General features: G+C 35.4%; 1 protein-coding gene across 1 annotated transcript in view; it reads left to right on the forward strand.

The window, feature by feature from the left end:
* kuz (zinc-dependent metalloprotease kuz) overlaps nucleotides 1–18,801 on the forward strand; it is a 28,021-nt gene extending 9,220 nt beyond the window's left edge. The window contains exons 4-14 of the mRNA XM_089237697.1: nucleotides 2,570–2,850; nucleotides 2,962–3,270; nucleotides 3,414–3,606; nucleotides 4,682–4,866; nucleotides 5,078–5,255; nucleotides 6,557–6,731; nucleotides 8,842–8,940; nucleotides 10,224–10,417; nucleotides 12,972–13,186; nucleotides 15,107–15,271; nucleotides 16,570–18,801. Of these exons, the coding sequence (XP_089093823.1) occupies nucleotides 2,570–2,850; nucleotides 2,962–3,270; nucleotides 3,414–3,606; nucleotides 4,682–4,866; nucleotides 5,078–5,255; nucleotides 6,557–6,731; nucleotides 8,842–8,940; nucleotides 10,224–10,417; nucleotides 12,972–13,186; nucleotides 15,107–15,271; nucleotides 16,570–16,872 (2,297 nt within the window). The 3' untranslated portion in view covers nucleotides 16,873–18,801. The remainder of the gene's footprint in view (nucleotides 1–2,569; nucleotides 2,851–2,961; nucleotides 3,271–3,413; nucleotides 3,607–4,681; nucleotides 4,867–5,077; nucleotides 5,256–6,556; nucleotides 6,732–8,841; nucleotides 8,941–10,223; nucleotides 10,418–12,971; nucleotides 13,187–15,106; nucleotides 15,272–16,569) is intronic.
* The last annotated feature ends 2,985 nt before the right edge of the window (nucleotides 18,802–21,786 follow it).

Raw genomic sequence — 21,786 nt, forward strand, 5'->3', positions numbered from 1 at the left:
GTAGATAACATGTTGACCAAGCATCAAATGATTAAATTTATAGACTTCTGTGAAGTGTGGTTCCTGCCAAAATCAGTAGCCAGAGTAGCCGCCATTGTTGGAGATCACCGCTGCCACACGCCTCGGCATTGATTCAAAGAGACTTTGGTTGTGTTCTTGGGGTACAGCAGACCAAGCAGCTTCCACGCGTTGCCAAAGTTGATCTGGTGTGGCAGCTGGGGATGTAATCTGGGTCAATCGTTGAGCAACCATGGACCACATGTTTTCTATCGGCGAAAGATCCGGAGAGCGAGCTGGCCAGGGAAGCAATTCAATCTGGCGATTGACGAAGAACCTTTGGACAATGCGTGCCACGTGTGGTCGCGCATTATCCTGTTGAAATATGGCTGTGGGGAAGTCCTGATGGTAAGGAAGGACAACTGGCTCCAACACCTCAGAGATGTAGCGCTGGCTTTTTAAAGTACCGGCAATGCGTACTAGAGGAGTGAGAGAGTGATATCCAATACCGCCCCATACCATAATACCCGGTGCAGGGCCAGTGTGGCGGTGCATAACGCAGCTGTTCAGCATCCTCTCTCCACGGTGTCTCCAGACTCGAATCCGACCATCGTGGTGCTGCAGACAGAAGCGTGGCTCGTCAGTAAAGACAATTTCATTCCATTGTGCCGTCCACATCCTTCTTTCATCGCACCATTGGCGGCGGAGACGTCTGTGGTTCTGCGTCAAGGGTAGACGAAGCAATGGACGTCTTGCGGACAGACCACTCTGCTGTAAACGGCGTCGAATGGTACGCGCAGACACTGGATGATGCGGTACAGACTGAATGTGCTGTGCTATGGTTCGTGATGTGGCTGAGCGATCCGTCACTGCCATACGCACAATACGCCTGTCATCACGTGAAGTGGTGCACTGAGGTGGATGCGATCGAACACGTCGGTCCGTCGTACCCTCCTGCATCCAACGATCACATATCCGCATTACAGATGTTTGGTTTCGTCCAACACGACTACCGATTTCCCTGAAAGATAATCCACAATCTCGGTAGGCCACTATCCTTCCTCTGTCGAACTCGGATACTTGATCAAAAGATGATCGCTGTTTTCTACAAGGCATAATTGATCGTTTTTTTGAAAAAACCACAAGAAAAACACAATTGCCGTACTTCAAATCGTCGAAATCTCCAAGCCTTAAATAGCGCTTTGAAGTGGCGCCACAGGCGCGCGTGATGTGCGTCTGCGCTGAAATTCTAATCATTTACATATCTCACCTCCGCTAATGCATGTTGTAAATTTCATATTATTTGCATGCTTCCTTCAGGGTGTTGCATTTACGGTGGCCAGCAGTGTATATGTATATTTTTTTAATTGAACAGCTTTTTTTAATTAACTTTCTCATTCATTTTTGGGGGAAAAAGTTCAGTTATTGCAGTCAAACTCTACGGCTATGCTTGACTAAAACCATTGTAAGAATATTGTAATACAAGGTGCATTCCATAAGAACTCGGAGTAAAATCAAAGAAATCAGGAAATACAGGTACAGCAAAAAATATATCCCATCGTTCAATCCATTCAAAGCAAGTATAGAAGTTGCAGAAGAAAGCAGTTTTCTGTAAGTTGCCTCAGTGAACTCTACGCAACTGAAATAACTTAATTCTCCCACAGAGCTTCTCTTTCAACGTCAGAAACAGCCGGAAATTGCATGGACTGTTGAAGGGGGGGGGGGAAGGTAGGCATGATTTTTGTAATGCATCTTTGGAAGTTTGCGGCAACATGTATCGACAAAATGTTGTGAACTTGTAGAAATTTACAGGGTTCACTGAGGGCTGCTGCTTGCAGTCTTTTGAACTCTTATTATGGCGATCCAGGTTCAAATCACATTGGCAGCACAGTGGTAGTTGGCTGAGGTCAGTTTTCCAACTTTGAGGCATGAATACGAGTCAGTATTCCATTCAAAAAAATCTCTCTGCAAGTAGCAAGCAGACCCTGAACATGATACATAACAGGAAAATTCAAGCATTTACTATATCCACTTTAAAATATGAAAGAAAGATGGCAGCACTAGCAAGAGCATAAAATAAACACAACTCTGACAACATGAACATGTTAGGAACAGATACGTATTCATACACTCACACAACACATTCTGATGTACAAATTTGTTAAAAATTCTACAGAGGAATGTGTATGATCTGCATGTAGGGTTCACTGAGGCAACTTCTGGGAAAAAGCCTTCTCTACTAGATTTGAAAAGTGGATTGAATGTGATGGGATCATATTGCATATCATCTAAAGGAAGATGCTTTAAAAAAGCTAAGAATTAATTATATTTTGCTTTACCTATATTTCTTGATTTTTTTATGATTTTGCTTCAAGTGTTTATGGTACGCATCTTGTATTTATTTTTGTATTGAATACCGGTAAAATAAATAACATGAAAAATGATAAAAACTTTCAAACACAATGTTAGCATGTAAGATTGTAATTTTAGCTGATCCTGCTTTTGTAATAGTTTATGAAAAATGTAATTTTATGTGACCTGCAAATAATGTATTGATTTTGTCTTTGAATAGGTGAGTCAGGAACCCATGTGTATGGTTCTGTGCGAAATGGCATATTCGAGGGGAAAATTCACACGAAGAACAAAACATATTTTGTTGAGCGACCTCATAAGTATAATGTGCATGACCCAAGCTACCATTCTATAATTTATTCTGAAGACGATGTCCGTGATCCTTATTCTAAAAAAAGAGAGGCTGTGGGTGGTTGTGGAGCAACCGGGAATGTTCTGCGATGGATGCAAGATGTGAGCAGTTCTGCTCTTCCCGAGGAAAAGAGCCAAGAACCTAAAGAGGTGAATTCACGATATCACATTTTGTGCTCATATCGTCATATATAATATTCAAGGTTTTTATGAAGCTAAGCAATTTTTTATGTAATAACTTATTTTACATGTTATGTGCAGGAGCAACAGGATGCTAGTCGTCGGAAGAGATCTATGGGATGGGGCTATCATGACATCTATTCCAAAGAAGCTCAACAGTATTCATACTCTTCCAAGGATTCATCACTAGAGAAGCGGGCCTGTTCTCTATACATCCAAACAGATACTTTTTTATGGGACCATATAAGAAATTATGAACTTTCCGATACAAACATTCGGGAGGAAATCACTTCCCTTGTTTCCCAGCATATTAAAGCTGTCAACCATATCTACGAAAACACAGATTTTGATGGTTTCCGTGGCATCAAATTTGTTGTTCAAAGGATAAAAGTAAGTGAACTGTAGCTTGAAGTATGTACTTTTATCTAGCATAAGATTGGCATTTGTTTATATTTCTAAATACTTTGTTTTCTTTCTTATAGCTATCTGATTATGAAAATAACTCATCAAAACATTTACATGTTATCTTTCAGATAAACGATACAAGAGCATGTGAACCTAGACATAAAAGAAACAATCCATTCTGCTCTCCAAATATTGATGTTTCTAATTTTTTAAATCTGAACTCCCAGTTCAATCATGATGATTTTTGTTTAGCGTACATTTTCACCTACAGAGATTTTTCTGGTGGAACATTGGGTTTAGCATGGGTGGCTTCTGCCTCAGGTAAAGTTATTTTTTTAAATTTCTATTTGAATGTTTTTGTTGATTTATTTTGTGATGTAATGGGGAAACAAACACAAAATCTACAGCATTTCCATTATTTCAAATTTTTATTTTGCGTATTTATCAATTTCTTTGGACACATACAGGGTGATTCTAAATTCATGGGACAACCTTTAAAAGGTAATATGACACCTAAGCAAACATTTTTGGTCATAGAATGTGTAGTCAAATTGCAATAGCAGGTGGTAGAGGGTGTTTTCAGGGAGTACAGAACAACATTTCACTCAAAGAAAATAACATATTTTCTGGCATATTTGCCATAATATGTGCAACAGGGTTTAAGCTGGATAAGCATTCTACAATTTTCTTTTGCATTTTGCGAAAAATGCGACCGTAGCTTAAACCATGATGTGCAACCAACCATTCAAAAATGCAGGGTATTGTAATGTGGTAGGCCTTCTCATGCTGCAAACCTGAGTAATACAAAAGTTACCACAAGACATTATACCATTTGTCATTGTTTGGTACAGCATATCCTTGATGGTCCTCACACAAATAAAAACCAAATTCCAATCCAAATGTGCATATGCACTAATAAAAACTAAACTCTAGTAAAACCAAAGTTTGGTTTTTATTCCTGCGTAGTCCATCAAGGTCATGCGGTGCCAAACATTGACAAGCCGGATCCACAAAAATTTGGTAGGAGATTTATTGTGTAGATTGGTTTGATTGCTCTGTAAAAATATCTTGACATGACAATTTTTTCCATATTATTCAGTTCTTGGGAAGAGTGGTCGCCCCCTCCCTGGATCCTTGCTGTGACAAGTGGTGCGATGAAAAACACCCCCCCCCCCCCGAAAAAAAATTGCATTCCTTCCAACATTGTTTTTAGGCCAAGGAATACCTTTTGTCTGTATTTGATAACCCATATACAAATAGTTAGGGGGTTTAAATATCTCCGTATTTGGTATTTCTTGTTTCATACACCATTTCCTCTCTTGTTTTTTCTTTGGAATTCAGATTACAGTAATTATTTGTGAATCAATTTAAAAGAACTTATTTTGTGGTTCTGTAGGTGCATCGGGTGGTATATGTGAGAAGTACAAGTCATACACTGAAAATGTCGCTGGTCGTCAGGTGCAAACCAAAAGGAGCCTTAATACAGGAGTGATAACTTTTGTGAACTACAACAGCAGAGTTCCTCCTAAAGTGTCCGAGTTGACTTTGGCTCATGAGATCGGCCATAATTTTGGCTCTCCTGTAAGTATGATTGTTAATTTTGTGTGCATAATGCAAAAGATGTTTAGTTTGATGATTCATCTCCCGTTTTATGTGTGGGTAGAAATACATATTATATGAGACAAAAAACATTTGAATTATTAGAATAATATCCGTCAATTAAATGTCAAATCCAGATTATTTTTGAAGTCAGTTGAATTACTATGTCTAACTCTTGAATCTTTGTTTCCAGCATGACTATCCAAAGGAATGTCGACCAGGTGGTCCAAAAGGAAATTACATAATGTACGCGAGTGCAACTTCTGGTGACAGACCACATAATAATAAGTTTTCAGAATGCAGTGTTCACAACATAAGCTCTGTATTGAGAGTTGTTTTCAATAATGAAGGAAAAGAAAACTGCTTTGAAAGTAAGCACGATTTTCATTATGAAGCTTATTTTATTTTTTTCTATTATAAAGTATAGTAGAGCTTCAACTATTCAAGCTAATGTGGACCAAACTTATCTCGTATAGCCAAAAATTCTGATAAAAAAAATATTGCATTTTAAAGCTAAAAAAAAATGACACTAATGGTGAAAATTAAGTTTGCGCAATGATTATTTTGAATTACAAATTGAATTCGCTTGATTATCTGGCCCACATTGATTTCCTCAGTGATAATTTTTTTCAATAAGAGGAATTACTTGGACGTCCCATGTAGTCCAGTGGTCAAGATATATATCTGACTCTCTCATCCTGGATACCTAGGTTCGAATCTCAACATGTCAACACAAATTATGTGTTACTTGTTTGTCACAATTATGATAATAAAACCTATTTCCAATATCATCTCAAATATCCTTAAGTCTGAAATCCTCCCATGAAAATAAAGATATAATTGCAGGCAAAAATATTTACAGTTGCAAATATGCAACAGCAATGCTTCTGAGTGTTTCTTTAGAAGACACTGCTTGATTGGATCAACAAGATCATTGCCTTGGCTAATCAAAAGTAAGCTGGTTATGTCAGAGGTGGGTGATGTCAATAATTAGAGCTAAAAATTAAGAAATATTCCTGTCATTTTTTACAGTTACTACAGTTGGTAGCAACTAGAGCAAAAAAAATCTCAGTCTCTACTCTCAAATGTCTGGTTAGCCTAACTTTGGACAGAATTTTCTGCTACTGACAATAACATTTTGAGTTCAAGTATGAAGTTTTGGCCAGTCTTCCACAAATAGATGTCACCCAAGCTTTAAGATTCCATTTCCAAATTATTTATTAGGAAAATCCTCTCTAACCACTTCCCCAGCTTCTACTTTTTAGTCTATCAAAATTAGCTTAACTTGGTTATATAAGGTGTTCTGATTGACTAGACAATTAATAATATATTACCGCACCATAATCCTGTCTATCTCTGCAATAATCCCTGTTGCATCACACTTGAATTCAATCACTGGTCATTATTCACAAAAAACTGAAAGTCCAAGTTCGCTTAAGTCTGTGTATGCCTGCATTTGTTTGCTATCACTGATTTAGTATTTGACCAGTGTTTAATGAGTATGTGTGATACTTATGTGTTCATGCCTTAGCATTTCTATGCAAAGGGGGAAAAACTATTTATCTAAGAAAAATATAACAGATAAACCTGTTCATTTACTTTATCTAGATTTTATAGATTTGAAAAAAAAAAGGTGAGATATATGTATAATATGGCGATTTTTGTAATACAGAAGATGATGGTGCATTCTGTGGCAATAAAATTGTGGAAGAAGGCGAGGAATGTGATTGTGGTTATGATGAGAAAGAATGTACCGAAGACTGCTGTTACCCGAAAGAAGTTGAAACATTCATTGCAAGAGGAGAACCTGCACTTGCTTGTAGGTTGCGAGAAGGCAATGAGTGCAGGTAAAGTTTCACATATTTGTGTTTGTTTTTATCTAAAACTCTGTATTATCAGCTTTGTATTAACTTCTTCATATACACAACCTGAATAATCCGCAAATTTGTATTGTCCCTTATCACCAACCGAAATAGTAGCATGAGGTCATGAATGATGGGTTTGGAAGTCATAATTTACCTAAAAAGATGGCATGATAAAAATAGTGTTTTTGGCTATTTTGAAGACATCTACTAAATGTTAAAAAATGTTGATAGAAAAAAATATAAATACTTCAACTTTTGGAAGGTAGGTATTAGATATTTTTCATTTTTCTAGTTTAGTCATCTTATCTCCAAGTTTTTCCTAGATTTAAAATCATCTCTTGTTATTCTTCTTAGTGATTGTTATTTAGTTCTGTTCAAGTGAAGAGTAAATGAATCGTGGTGCTGTAAGCCAATCTTTGAAGCTAATTGAATCTTTTTTTTTGGTTTAACGTAATTTTTACTTTGATACAATAATAATCATTACTGACCCAGGGTTGGTAGGTTTTTGATGGTTTAAACTGTCACGTCAAAAAACTTTTGTCAAAATCCTCAATAGTGCATTTCAATATATATATTCCCATTGAAAACAAATACACTAGTTGCATAATAATGTTTAAAAGGACAATATTATACCAATAATAAATACTTAATATAATTATTAATTAACTCTTTCAACAGCATTATTTAAGCAATATAATTATCATTATAATTTACATTTCTTTTTTTAAACTAATTATGTGTATAGAATAATCTTTTACTTTATATAAAGAATGTTAATTTTTGTTATTAAATTTTGTTGAAAATTTTTGATACTTTAAAACAATATTCTTACTGGACATAACATTGCAACCAAATACAAATTGATAGCCTCACTAACATGCAAAACTATTTGGCTCTAAATTGGGCAACATGAAAAATTAACACAGGCTCGTTAGTACTGATTGAATGTGAAGCTGACAAAACTACTTTCCCCCTCTCACTTTTCATTCTTAGTGCAACAATATCTACTGCTATGATTTAGTGGAAGGGAATCCTTGAATGCAATAGTTTGTCCAATTGATGATGTATCTCAACTTGCAAAACTATTAATGTTTGTGTTAACGAGTCCCGCTAGCTCACTTTCAATCGAGATTATTTTCAATTTTTTGATTTATAGCAAGATATCTTACGTGCGTGAATAAATGAGTAAAATTACTTATGTATTGCTCTTATAGGATGTTGTGCAGCAATTTAGTTTTATTATGGAATACACTTTTGTGCGTAGACCAAAAAATTTAGAATATGAAAATATTTTTACTTAATAATTATGATAAATTTCAAACTGCAATCTGCATAAAAATTGTTTATGGTTGTTCAACAACTTGGCAAAAGAATATTTTAACACATTGATTACAGGTTTTTGACAGTTTAAACCTGTTTTTCTTGCTTGTCACATCAAGAACTGGTTTTTCAAAACCCAACCCTGTTACTGACACAATCAGAGAAGTTTGAACAAAAAGTTCGAACCTCTATCTAAACTTAGCACCATAAGGAATAGCTACTACTAAATCAACAATGACCTCGTCCATATTCCTCTGCGGAACTTCTAATGAATTGGTGCATGTTGGAATGTGTGTGTACGTGTTGTGAACCTAACCATAAACTTTGTTTCTGTATAATGTTTTATGTGCAGTGCTACCATCAATTTTTCTAACTATGAGTGAAGTGTAATGATTGAATAATTGCGCCGTTGCTCTCTATGTGCGACTTTTTAATGGGATATTGGTTCGCATTTGCACCTTAAAGTTTGGAACCACTGAAAACCAACCTCAGCCAATTATAAAGACTAGCTGAATGTTGAGTTTTGAGAAGTTTAATTTTTTTTTCTTTAAAGTGAATAAAATAACAGATAGAGAGAATTTCTACGTTTTCACTACAATTACATAAAATTATTGTCAAGAACAAATTGTAAAATTTCTTCAGCTGGTGGTAGCATGGGCTTTTCTTTTTTTATTTTGTTGCATCAGCAATTTGAGTCTTTTCCCCCCTGCATTTTTAATCATTAATTTTAGTGTGTGTGTGTGTGTAACTAATGCTTATCATTTAATTACAGCCCGAGCCGAGGACCATGCTGCAATCAGTCATGTCATTATGTCAGAAGAGGAACACTGTGTAAATCAGAGTCAGATTGCACAGAACGTTCTTATTGCAAGTATCCTTTTATATGAAGGTGTATCGGTTGGTAACGTTAGTGTAATTTTTATATATAAATACCCATATATGTATAATCATAAATAGATTTCTTTTAATTTTATTCATCTTGTTTTTGTTTTATGTTTACATTTTTTTTCCATACAATAGCAAAAACTGCATAACAAAATATTTTAGTGAAATTTGTTGAATCATGTTTCACCTATGTCATATACACTAAGTTATATCAACAAATAACCACTTGTGCAGCTCTAGGTTAGATGATTGTGTATCAAATAGCGTAGACCAGGAGTTGCAATCCTGGATGTAAAGATTTGCCATAAAAACTTATGAAATGTTAAAAAAGTAATTGAAGATAGAGAGATAATGTTTTGAATCATTCTCTATAAGAAAAATATTTGGTTGTGACGAAATGACAATTTTTCCAATGTCACTATGGTGCAGACCATTGTATTCAAGTTTAAAGTTTCCAATGAATCAGTGACAATCTTCTAAGCCTCAAAAATATAATTTTTAACAGCAAACAGAATTGTTCACATTTTTAATTTAATTGGAATTTTTCGGGACACTGGGACATTCCTTCAAGAAAAAGGAAGTCTGGCAACTATAAATAAGAGGAAATGATGGAAAAAGAGTAACATATGAAAAAATTTGTGCTGGAGTGATTCATGATCTTAATATTGACAAAGGCTAGAAAAGGGTTGGTCATCTCTACCCTATACTGTACTTGTTTTATTTTCTTATAAAATGGTTTTCCCCAAAAGAAAATCCAACTAAATTTCTGTTATATGGTTCATTGGACTAGAATCTTTTTGCTAGGACACAGATTGTAAAAACATACATTCTTTCTAATACTATTTTTTCTGCCGTATCATGACTAAGAAGCAAAAGAACAAAGCCAAAAGGCATGTCCTCTTTTTTTAATGGTAATTAAAATAAAGCAAAGATCATTATTTGTGCAGGTAAATTTTCTTTTTACTCAAGACACAATTTGTGAGTCTTCTGCAGATTTTAATTTTTGTTTTTTATTATACTTAGTAAGAAACATGTCATTTGTAAGAGCAACTTTCCAAAGCTTAAAATTGGGAGGAAAAAACCCTACCATTTCTCTGAATGTTTGATTGTAGCAAATCAGGCAATAAAGAAAGAACACATTATTATTGTTCTTCAGTTTTTGAAAAAGAAAGAAGATATCTTCAGTGGAAATATAGATTAAAAAAAATATATTAGTCGATAGATTAAAAAAAAATCATGTTTGCAAAGAAACCTTAACTCTGTATTCAGTGGCCATCGAGCAGAATGTCCATCTCCGGCTTCAAAGAAAAACAAGACCATATGCAATGAAGGAACACAGGTTTGTTGGAATGGCGAATGCAGCGGGTCCATTTGTCAAAGATATGACATGGAAGAATGTTTCTTGACAGAAGAACAGAATGCCAAACCCGAACAAATGTGTGAAGTTGCTTGTCAGAATCCTGGTGAGTCTTTTCCCTCTTGTGAAATTGATTTTTTTATTTTATTTTGTAGAGTGTTTTTTTACTCTTAGTATCAAGTATAAAAAAAATTTATGTATACAGTGGAACGTCCATAATGGAGTTGGGTTCACCTCCTGTTAAGGGGCACTTTTGAAGTCTGTGAAATAGGACTTCAATGTATTTTGCTATACGCAGACCTGCCAACTCTCCCGATTTTTCATCCTTCCTCCTGCTCTCCGGATTTGTTAAAATTTCTCCGGATTTTGGCAGAAAATTAGATTTCACGTTGTCGTGGCGTCAATAATTACTGTCGTCGTTAGGGAAAACACCTGTAGAGGACAGCCGTAGTCATTTTCATCGAGCAGCCGTAAAAAAAGTCTTTGTGACCGCATTTAAGCAACTGGCAAAGATGCGACTTTGTTTTTGTAGCATTTATTGGCAATCATTTATCATGGGCATGACCTTCGTTGCTGAAATTCCTGTATAATCGTTATCGTATTCCATTAACAGCCGCGCGGTAAACACGTTTTTTCGTCCGCAGCTTTGTAATTTGAATTTTTTAAATCGTTTCTTCCGATTAAACATCTTCAGAAAGAAAATATAAAACTTTAAGCTATATACAGCTAAATATAAAGCTTTTAAGAATTCATATACCCAAGATTATCAATCACTGATAGCATCCACGAAAGGAAACACATACTTTATAAACAGTATGTAGATGTGATTTCTCTATTCTACATGGAAAGACTGGCATAGAATTATATTCTTCTCAGGGGCAATGCAGAACGTGCCTTGGGGGGGGGGGAGAATGTAACTTTTTCTTAATTTATTAAAAAAAAAAAAATTTCGAAAAAAAATGTTATGAATTTTTTTTTGATCGAGTCTATGAGTGGGGGGGTGTACCCCCCTCGGGAGAATCTCCGGATTTCTGGATTTCAAAAGTTGGCACATCTGTATACGTATTACTAGACACTCTCCATTAGCTGATAAAACTTTGTCCCATGGTGTTCATTATCAAGAGGTTACACTGAAGTGATATGCATCAGCTTTAACAAATGAACACTTTCAATTAAAAACATTACATATGAATATTTGTATTCATTCAAATTAAAAAGGATATTTACTGCAGGATATTTCTAAAAGTGCATCCACACTTCACATGCTTTGAGTTATTTTCTGAACTTCTGGGTAATGTGTACAAGACCTTATGATATAAATTTTTTACAAGACAGTACTATTATGAGGCCAGGAAGACTTTGGTGATGTGGTTATGACTGGTTTTTTTTGCATGGGTAGAGAAAAAAAAAAAATATATATATATAGGCATATTTATTTAATTACCCCTTTTGAGGAATTCAGCACATATAGTTTGTTGGCACCTTAATGGTTGTTAAAGACGATAACAGACTAATACTTTTTTGAACAGGGATTTTAGTCTGAGCATTTTATTAGTAAATAAGCATGTTTTATATTTTCAATCTTCTATTAATTTGAGAATCTTGACAAAATTTCTTCTTCTATTAAAAATTATTCTATTATCTTGACAAAATTTTAGGTGAAAAATGGGGCATAACACACAATTGTATCTATAGAAAAGGCACTTGTGCAGCTGCCTCAGGCGGGCGGGGGGCAGTGTCCTGAACATCAGTGATGGGACAGACCAATCTAATATGTATGTGTTGACATTGCATTGCCAGCAGACCTCCCGGCCGTTCAAGTATATTTCTGCTTGTGCCTCGGAGTTATTTATAAAATTTTTCATTATTGTCTTATATTAATTTGGTATCCTTCTGCATGACAAGCTGTGTTAGTTAATATTCGAAAATTATTGCAAGATTCATACATGTCGGGGGGAAAATTTTTTTATTAAATAAAAGTCAGGGAAAATAGCCCATTTCTGTTGTAAAGCCTGAAAATTTCTAACAACGAACCTAGAAAAACAATTGCCATCTGATTGAAAGCAAAAAGTAATAAAGAAAAACAAATTTTTCCCCCTTGAAAAGAAAATCGAGGCATAAATTGCGATCCAATAACATAATAAATATTGATAATCATAAGTTTCTCAATGGAATGCAAAAAACCATGGAAACTTTTGATGAGAAACAAGGATTTCATATGTCTGTGTGGAAGTGTACATTGCTGCAATCTTATCGTAACTGCCCATCGTAGAAAGCCATACATAAAAAGTATCAGAAAAGTGCAGTTGCGATAATTTTGCAAGATGACTTCAGTGAGCTACGCTGGATGAAGCATGTGTATATTATGATTTCGACATGGATATTTTTAATTTGAAAACAATAAGTGGTAAGAAAACTGTTTTCAATCTTTAGAGTAGGAGGAATAAAAAACAATCTTCAGTAGGCTAATAGGATTGAAGCAGTCAAAATGACCTGTATAAAAGTGGTATCAGCTTTGCAGCAAAGCTTTCAATTTGAGCAACATGGACAGACAAGCTATTCCGAGCCGTGACAAACATGAAATCAGAGTTTTGTAGTATCAATGTGGCAACCTTCTTATAATGTGTGTTTATATTTATTTTGTATGTTGTCTGTTTCAGGGTTGGAAAAAACCTGTAGAAGCACTTACGAGATCTCAAAAATGAAGAACATCAGTGGTATAAAGCTTCGACCTGGATCGCCGTGTAATGATTTCAAGGGATACTGTGACGTCTTTCAAAAATGTAGGGCCGTTGATGCAGAGGGTCCCCTGGCACGCCTCAAAAATCTTCTGTTCAATCAGAAGACTTTGCTCACCATCAAACAGTGGATCACGGTATGTTTCTAAATGAAATTTACTCTTCTGTCCCCCCTGATGGGAAACATAAGTGTATTGGCGAGTAATTAAAAACAGAACAATTTCTCATCTAATGGAGTATGCCACTTACTAGAACAGTGAGCATTGCAGGATGTCAAATCATAACTTATAAGGGTCTGTAACTGAAATTGGCGTGCTCTGAGCTGTATACAGTCTTAACTACCCTTGAGGGAAGTTCTGAAATTTTGGGAATGCCTTGATGAAAGATCAGGGAGAATCTTCAAACTTTGTTGAAAATAATGGGACATTTTTTCATCTATACTACAAATCATCTTTATGACTGTTTTCGACGTGACATTCCATAAACCAACAGTTCTTTTCATTAATAGAGTATCATTAATCCAATTTAATATACATAAACTTTATTTGCATAAAGTTTTACTATTCATGTATAAGAATCCAGATTGGTATCCCATAGTGAATATACAAAGAAGCATTGTGTGAGATCACAACATCTAAATCATATACCATTATCTAAAAAAAACAACTTTTGAAAAATCAATGTTTAATGTTATCAATAAGTCCCTCCAACTCATTTCCATATGGAAATGTAATAATCTGCAGATTTATATTCTTCATCATCACCAAGCATGGAATAATCTGCAAAATGGTGGTAGTTCCACATTGCCAAAAGCGAAATAATCTGCAAGTGTTTCTAGAAAGAAAAAAAAATGTAATAAAGTTTACACTCACACACTATTCGACTGGGTTCAAATAATTCAAATAAGTTCACCTACTGAGGTTTAATTGCTTTCCCAAATTTGATATTTACCGATTTAAACTTTTTTGTTTTATCAAATGATACCAAAGTCAGTATGGTAGAACTCAATTTTTAAGCTTTTAATTTCTTTTCCACCTTTTCATAGAGACGTTTCCAAGTTTTGTAGCTTTCTGATGGACATTTAAGGCTGTAGACTGCTTTAATTACACTGAACAACAAATTTTTTTACATCTGAAACAAAAATAGTAATTTCTTACATAATTTAATGTGCTGAACACGAATTTGACCATAAAAAAAGTTCGATTGTTATATGGTTCTCCCTGGAAATAGAACACTTTTTCAATTCAGGGAACTGAAAGTGTTCCATTAAGAAGTCAACTTTATAAAATATCTGGACTTGTCAATGCTAAAATAAGAGGCAAGATATCTCATCAACGCCACTTAAAGGGTTAACATGGTAATCTCTCCAAAACAAGAACCAATAAAACTTTTTCATGGTGGTATTCGTGTTCAGCATGCCAAAATCATTTGAAATTGTATATTTTCATGTCAGACGTATGGTGGGGTAGCCCAGGTCAATAAGATACTTGCCTAAAGTAGCAAAAGATGTTTAGAGATGTTGCGAGTTTGATACATGGTTCACATCCGTGTCAGAAACTTTTGTGACACAGAAATACAACAGAAACGGTGACATGAAAAATATTGCTACTACAGGAAGTTCCACATTGAGGGGGTTAGTGCACCAACCTTTCGGTGGGTATAAAAAAGGCTGCTGTTTGGAATGTGCAATAAATTGTAGGTCCCTGTGTAATTAGCTTGCATGTGCAAAAATGGCAGTAGTGTGACAAAAATGATCAAATGTTGGATGTAATTTCAATATTTTCCAGTGTTATAAACACCTTTTTTTATTTCATGTAACTACTATACCTTATCCATCATATACAGCTGAAATTTTCCCGATTTACTCACTTATTTATCGAATATGAGCCAATTGGTGAATTTTCTGAATTGAGAAAGGTCGTTAGCATTATTTTGTAATTAAAAACAATGTTTATTAAATCAGTTCAAAAATAATGTCAGATATTTAGTGAAACAATTTTTTGTGCAGTATTGCTTTCTTTATGATAGAATTTCAAAAAGTTGTTCTCTTAATGTAGAGTTGCTGGTGGGGTGTGATGCTTTCGCTGGTAGGTCTTGCGATCTTCATGGGACTCTTCATCAAATGCTTTGCCGTCCATACTCCCAGCAGTAATCCTAGAAAAGCGCCACCACTCCGCATACAGGACACATTACGGCATCCAGCAGACACCCTTAGAAGGAAGGTAAGGAGTCTGTCATGTTAAATTTTTTTTTTAATTTAAAGAGGGTAATTTAATATTGTGGTTATATATAGAGTGTACCAGTTTGAGTTAACTAAAGCAACACTATGAATGAGAGATCACTCACTTGAAAACCAGCAAAATAAGCAAGTAAAATTTAAAGTAATCCTCTTCAATATAGCATATTTTGTAAGCTGATGTTATCTACAGGAAAAAGTAGTAGGGATGTAACATCGCACAGCAGCTCCGAGACCTCACCTACTGAGCCTAGGCGGCAAGCGCAACATCAAAGAGATGGAACAGCTCTTACTATATAGCACTGCCCACACATAGTGTAAGCTGACAGGATGCTTGCATTGAGTCCTTGATTTTTTTTTTTTTACAAAAAAAATTTGCTAGATAGGGGCCGGTGAAAAATATTACCATGGGACCTGCCAAATTCCTTATGCTGTGCTCATCTCTCTCCCTTTTCTGGATGAAGTGCAACCTTTTGCTTGAACCTCCCACTGTTTCTGCTCAATTTACAACAATAGTCAAGGTGTGAGAAGCTGTTATTTTGCATTAACCCAAGATATTTACAATTTACTTTAAAGTGGGGGATCCCTATGACCATAAATGTATACAGGCTCCTCAAATGGGCCTGTATCCGCTTATGATCGGGGGAGGGGGTCTTATGGTCATTGTAGTCAGGGAAGGCATGAATGTTTACTTATGCCTATGACTTGGGTCATTTTTTGATCAGTAACCTGCTATCTAGCTGGAGTCTGGGATTGGGTTCAGTGTTTTAGTTTGAACGTTATTTTTAGCTAGTAAAATAGATATAGTCCATGTTGATTAAATTTTAGGATCCTGAGAAATTTTCTTATTTGATCACGCAGATCGTACCCTGCTTTTATCCTTATTCAAGTGCATTATATCTTTATTGTGAGAATTGTAAAAGAAATTTAAACTTACTTCTTGCTTTATCTTATTTCCTGTATTTTTTGCTAATTAGTGTTTCCCTGTTAAATCCCTTCATAAGAATTCAAAAACATTTTGATACAATCAATAATGCACCAAATAAAATACAGTATTTCCTTGTTATACCCACACTGCCGTAAGTAAATATGGGCTCATTATAAATAGGTCTTACTATATATATCTTTATCTGATGAAATTTCTGGCTGAATCCTTGCTTTTTTTCATAAAGATGTCTAATCTCTGCTGATTTCAAATATGTTGTTCCATATTGTTTTCGTTATTTTTTCTGTACAACTTCAAATCCGTATTTTAAAATACCTGTCTTATGAATATGATTTCAGCGACACCGCCAGCATCAGCAGAGGCCACCTTCGGGACCTCCGCCCCCTTACCCAGGACCAAGGCCATCGGCTCCGCCTGCACCCATGCCAGTGGCACCGATCGCGGGACCTTCCCATGGTTACGGCGAGGGCCGGGGCCACTACAACAGGATGCAGCAACAGCAACTGCAGCAGCAGCAACAACAACAACAGCAGCAGCAACTGCCACCTATTAGGAACAAATCTCGTCAGGACGATAGATCGCGAGCATACCGCGGCAATCGAAAAACTGACTTCGAAATGAAAAACCATACTCGTGCCTGACCTATGTAGTTATTAGTCTGTTTATGAACTGTTCGAGAGACGTAAATGGAACAGCGAGGTATACAGCATGAATGCTTAAAGTGGGTGAAAAAAACTAACTGAACTTTATATCTCCGAGGTTTATCTAGTCACAAAAAAAACTAAAAATTAAGAGAGAATGGGTTAAAAACTAACTGTTGCGAGGCTAGTGAACAAAGGAGATCTATGTGGTATTGACAGTTTTCGACATTTTTTTATAACCATGTACACTTGTGCATACGTATATATATGTATACATAACATTATAATTACTTATATATATATATATATAGAGAGAGAGAGAGAAAATTTTAATTTTATTTCCCTCTATGGTAGCAAAGGTGGAGAGGAAAAGAAAACTATGCACGCTTTGTTTTTAATAATTGATGTTTCGAAATTTTATGATGTGATAGCGTTTTTTTTTTTTTTAGATTTTCGTTTGGTTTTCGCAAGCGGTTCTTGATTTCATGTGTATTCTATTTGTTCTGGCGGTGACTGGTTCTTCCATTTTGGTTTTTTATGTGGATTGTACGATGGGGGAAAATGCGTAGACAACGCTTTCGTTTTTATGTCTTAAATCGGTGAAAATGTTTTTTTTTATCAAGGTCATTCATCTTGAAATTTTATATTTTTTAAAAATTTCTCTCTATGTTCAAAAAGCAAACCCCTATATAATTTGCGACTTTTGAAATCGAGAAGCGTAAACAAAAAAAAAAGACTTGGTTACATATAGCTGCATTGGAAATTGAATTTTTGTAATGAATGTGTACATATATGGCAGATATTTTCAAAGAATTGTGTCGTGTGTCTAACAGAAAAAAAATGAATGTTTACATTTCTTCTATGGTATAAATACGTGAACAAATATCATGTTTGGAAAATGAAATAATCCAAAGATTCTCAAAAAGTTTCATCAGGCTTCCCCCCACCTCCTCCTCCCGAAATATTTATATAGTGGGAATCACACACAGTTTATTTTTAAAATTCCTTTTTTAGAATTTTTTCCATTGTTAATCACAGTTTAAGTAAAATTATTTGTTAAATGTTGATTCGATAACCAGTTTAATAACTTTGGCAATTATCGATGATATGCTATTAATTATGCTATATACATCATAGAATTTTATGCGTTGTAAGGTAAGAGAGAGGCATCTGACTTGGAGCATTTACGTACGGATATCTGGTCTATCAATCACATTATCAATCAAAGTGAAACTAATATTTGTAAAAACCATGGGAGCAATTGCAAAAGTAATCAACGGAAATTCACATTTTTCCCCCTCTATTTTTTTAATTCTGCAAAATTTGATTGGTTGGGATTACTTGGTTTGAAAGAATGGGCAGAAAGTCATTTAAAATGTCGAAACTTCGTGAAAAATTAAAAGAAACTATCATTTGATTATATTAATGGAATAGCTGTCACTGTTTTACCATGTGAAATCAAGGAGTTATCTTCCCCTCACACACATACAGGTTCATGATCTCGAAACCAAAGAAAATATCAGCTTATATTAATTGTGAATTTATTCTCAATATTTTTCTCCCTTGTATATTTATTTAGTTGCATATTTTGGGATCTAAATACAGTAGACAGCCGTACAGTTATCTGTGCAGTTGGATGGCTTGAGGGCTGTGGGTAATCTGCAGATTCGTTTAGATAGATGTCAAATTTTTTTCCCTTTGCTCACTTAATAATTTAAAAAGATTTTTATTCATTTAAATGTTTTAATAAAGGGTGTGTGTCTATACATTTGCGTTCTCTGAGCTTTCTACAGCCTTAACTACCCACCAGAAAGCTATGAAACCGAGGGAGCATTTTAGTGAAGGGATGAGAGAGAAAAGGAAGAGATTTTGACTATATATATATAAGATCAGTGATTCCCAACGTGGGTGTTAATACCCCTTGGGGGGGGGGGAGATGGAATGTTCCGGGGGGGGGGGGGTAGAAGCTACAGGTATAACATAGGATCCTATGGGTTAGATTGCGTTGGGGGGGGGGGGCAATGAGAAAAACAAATTCTGAAAGGGGGGGGGGTGATGGGACAAAAAGGTTAGGAAACTATATATAGAGCATAGTTTCCCAACCTTTTTTGTCCCATTGCCCCCTTCTTCAGAAATTATTTTCTCCCATCCCCCCCTTCTTCAGAAATTATTTTCTCCCATCCCCCCCCCCCACGCAATCCAACCCATAGGATCCTATGTTATACCCGTAGCTTCTACCGCCCCCCCCCCCCAGGGGGCGTTAACTCCCACATTGGGAATCACTGATATAGAGAAATGATTATTGACTCACCAGGGGTCCTTTGTGGGGTTTCATGGGAGGGGAATCCATGAGTTTTTATGAGAATCAACCTATTGTTTTTACACTACTATGTGCTTGATATTGTTTTGCGTTGTCCTGGCTTTTATCTTATTGGTGAAATGTACCAATGGCACCAAGTTTGCTTTTTTGTTTTTTCAAAATTACAAACAGGGGCATTAAAATAGGTACTTTCCCTGAGACACAGTGTCAGTTTTTGTTTTTGGTTGCGGCCCCGGTTGTAGAATTAGTCTGGAGACTTTTTAACAGGGAGATCAACTCACATTTTGTACCTTAAAGCTAAAACACAACAGAAAACCAACTTCAGACAACCACCACTATGACACCGGTAGGATTTGAATCCAGGTCTTCATGATGAGAATCCCTCACAATGCCCACATGACCACACAGCAGCTACTATCGTCGCCGAAAATATTCTCACCAATGTCCTTGAAAAAATTCTGTAACTTTTTACTCTAAACATTTAACTTTAGACAGCACCAGAATTACAGAAAGAGACAAGGGGCGGGTGCAACTACTAAACTTGAGGGAGGGGGAATTTCAGGGATTGAAAAAATTTGTGCTTCCAAAAATGATGCAAAAATTTTTTATAGAGCTTTGGTGTTTTACAGTGACAGAGAGTAGCGGCAAAACCAATTCTGCCCCTCCTGACAAAAAACCCTCTGGTTAGGCATGATGAAAATGCATTGAATGCGAAGATTTTGAGTGTCTGAATGAATATGATCTTTTTCACGCATGCCATGCTATTCAGAGTTTCCTATCAGACTCGTAGCAAGAGGATCCTCCAAGAACAAAGTGATGGCTGCTGGGAATGTATACGTTTTTCCCAAAAAGAAAGGAAAGACAAGAATTCATTGTAAACGTGTACTATATTTCAGAAGGAAAACACCCACAGATTCAAATTTTTGATGATCAATGACCGAAATATGATCTATTTGAAAATTACTAAAATATTACCAGTTGCTCAGAAATACTATTTTAAGTATTATTATTTTATGACAGATCGCTCAGAAATGCTCAAAATATGATGTCATAAAAATCAGCCTTTATCTCGTCTTATTGGTCATGGAGCACAATAGGTTAAGAAACCTGGACTAGAGGGTTTTTCTTTGCCAATTGTAGTGCACATAGAAATTTTTTGCAAACATGTGACCAAACTTCTCAAGCTTTATGGTAGGGTATCGAAACATCTCCCACAGCAACACAATTTCCATTCTTATTTCTTCACTAAAGCATATGACGTTCAACTCACAAGAACATTTTGCTGTTGAAACTCTTTTTCCAAACACACACATGGTGATTCTGCATCAAAAACCTATGTCATGATTTTCAGGTTTGAAAAGTCTCCCCTATTCCGTCATTAAGATGTTCATAAAGTGTCATTTTTTGCATGGTTTAGGCTTCAGACAGCTGAGAACATGACAAATTTAATTATTAACATCCTGTTTATTAAGGTTCTTTAAAATAAAATAATATAATCAGGAAGAAAATCTACAGAACTTGCAGATAATCAGTAATGTGGATAAACCATTGCGGATAATTTGAAGTCGACTGTAAATGCGGCGAACAACTAATTTACACATTATAAAATGATTTCATACTTAATTGGTATATTTATCGTTGTCTGACTATGCCCCAAAATAAAATCCTTTGTAGTTGGAATTTGAATCAAAAATTTGCTTCACCTGTTCAGAACGGAAGAATGTTACATGCTAGCTTGTGTTATATATTTTTTTTCAGTTCCATAAATCAGAGAACGCATGAACAAAATATAAAAAATGTATATGATATTACAAAATGAAATATCGGGTTTACTTCTAAAATTGAATATATAGATCAATTGTTAACACATGTTCGAATGGGAAAAATCGTTTTTCTATTTCTCATTCACAGAAGATGGTGCAAGCGGGTGATGGCATGGTTTACCCTCCACCAGAGCTGTCTCAAGAGCATTATGGGGTCCCTACTTGTTAAAAATGCCTGCCTATCAATTTACATGCTCAATCCAAAAAATTTTAACCAGATTGAATTTTCGTGAGGCCGCCTCTGCACTTCAGGTCCCTGGGCCATGCCTTTAGACGACACTGCCCCCAAGTAATAATTTAATATAATGGGATAATATGAAAATGTTTGTATTTTTTCAATAAAATAATGAAATACACAATATATTTTATTTCGAAATGTTGTAATTCTACGATATGCAGAAAATGTGTAAGAACTGAGGTAAGAAGAAATGTGTAAGAAGGATCGTTTTGCACTATACCATTCGCAATGTGTTAACATTATATTTGTGTGAGCTAGAACAAAACATCGCAAGTGGCAGCCTCTTGTATGTGATTGAGTTGCTGAACAAATTTGTTTGATTTCATTTCCTCATTCTTTGTTTGCCCGTAATTTCACACAATAAGAGTAAACAATGAATTCAATATAGTTCTGTTAGTTGATGCTTGATTTAGTTCATGAATGATTATTTTCTCCCCTCTTCGAATCTCTAACACTGATCACAGAAGTATCATAATTGTTATTGAATCTGGAACGCTGAACAAAACATGTCTCGTGATTGAATAAAAATGTAC

Source organism: Pholcus phalangioides, unplaced genomic scaffold, assembly GCF_987345545.1.
Source record: "Pholcus phalangioides strain wild (caught in Gottingen) unplaced genomic scaffold, Ppha-v1.0 ptg000010l_1, whole genome shotgun sequence".
Classification (NCBI taxonomy): domain Eukaryota; kingdom Metazoa; phylum Arthropoda; class Arachnida; order Araneae; family Pholcidae; genus Pholcus; species Pholcus phalangioides.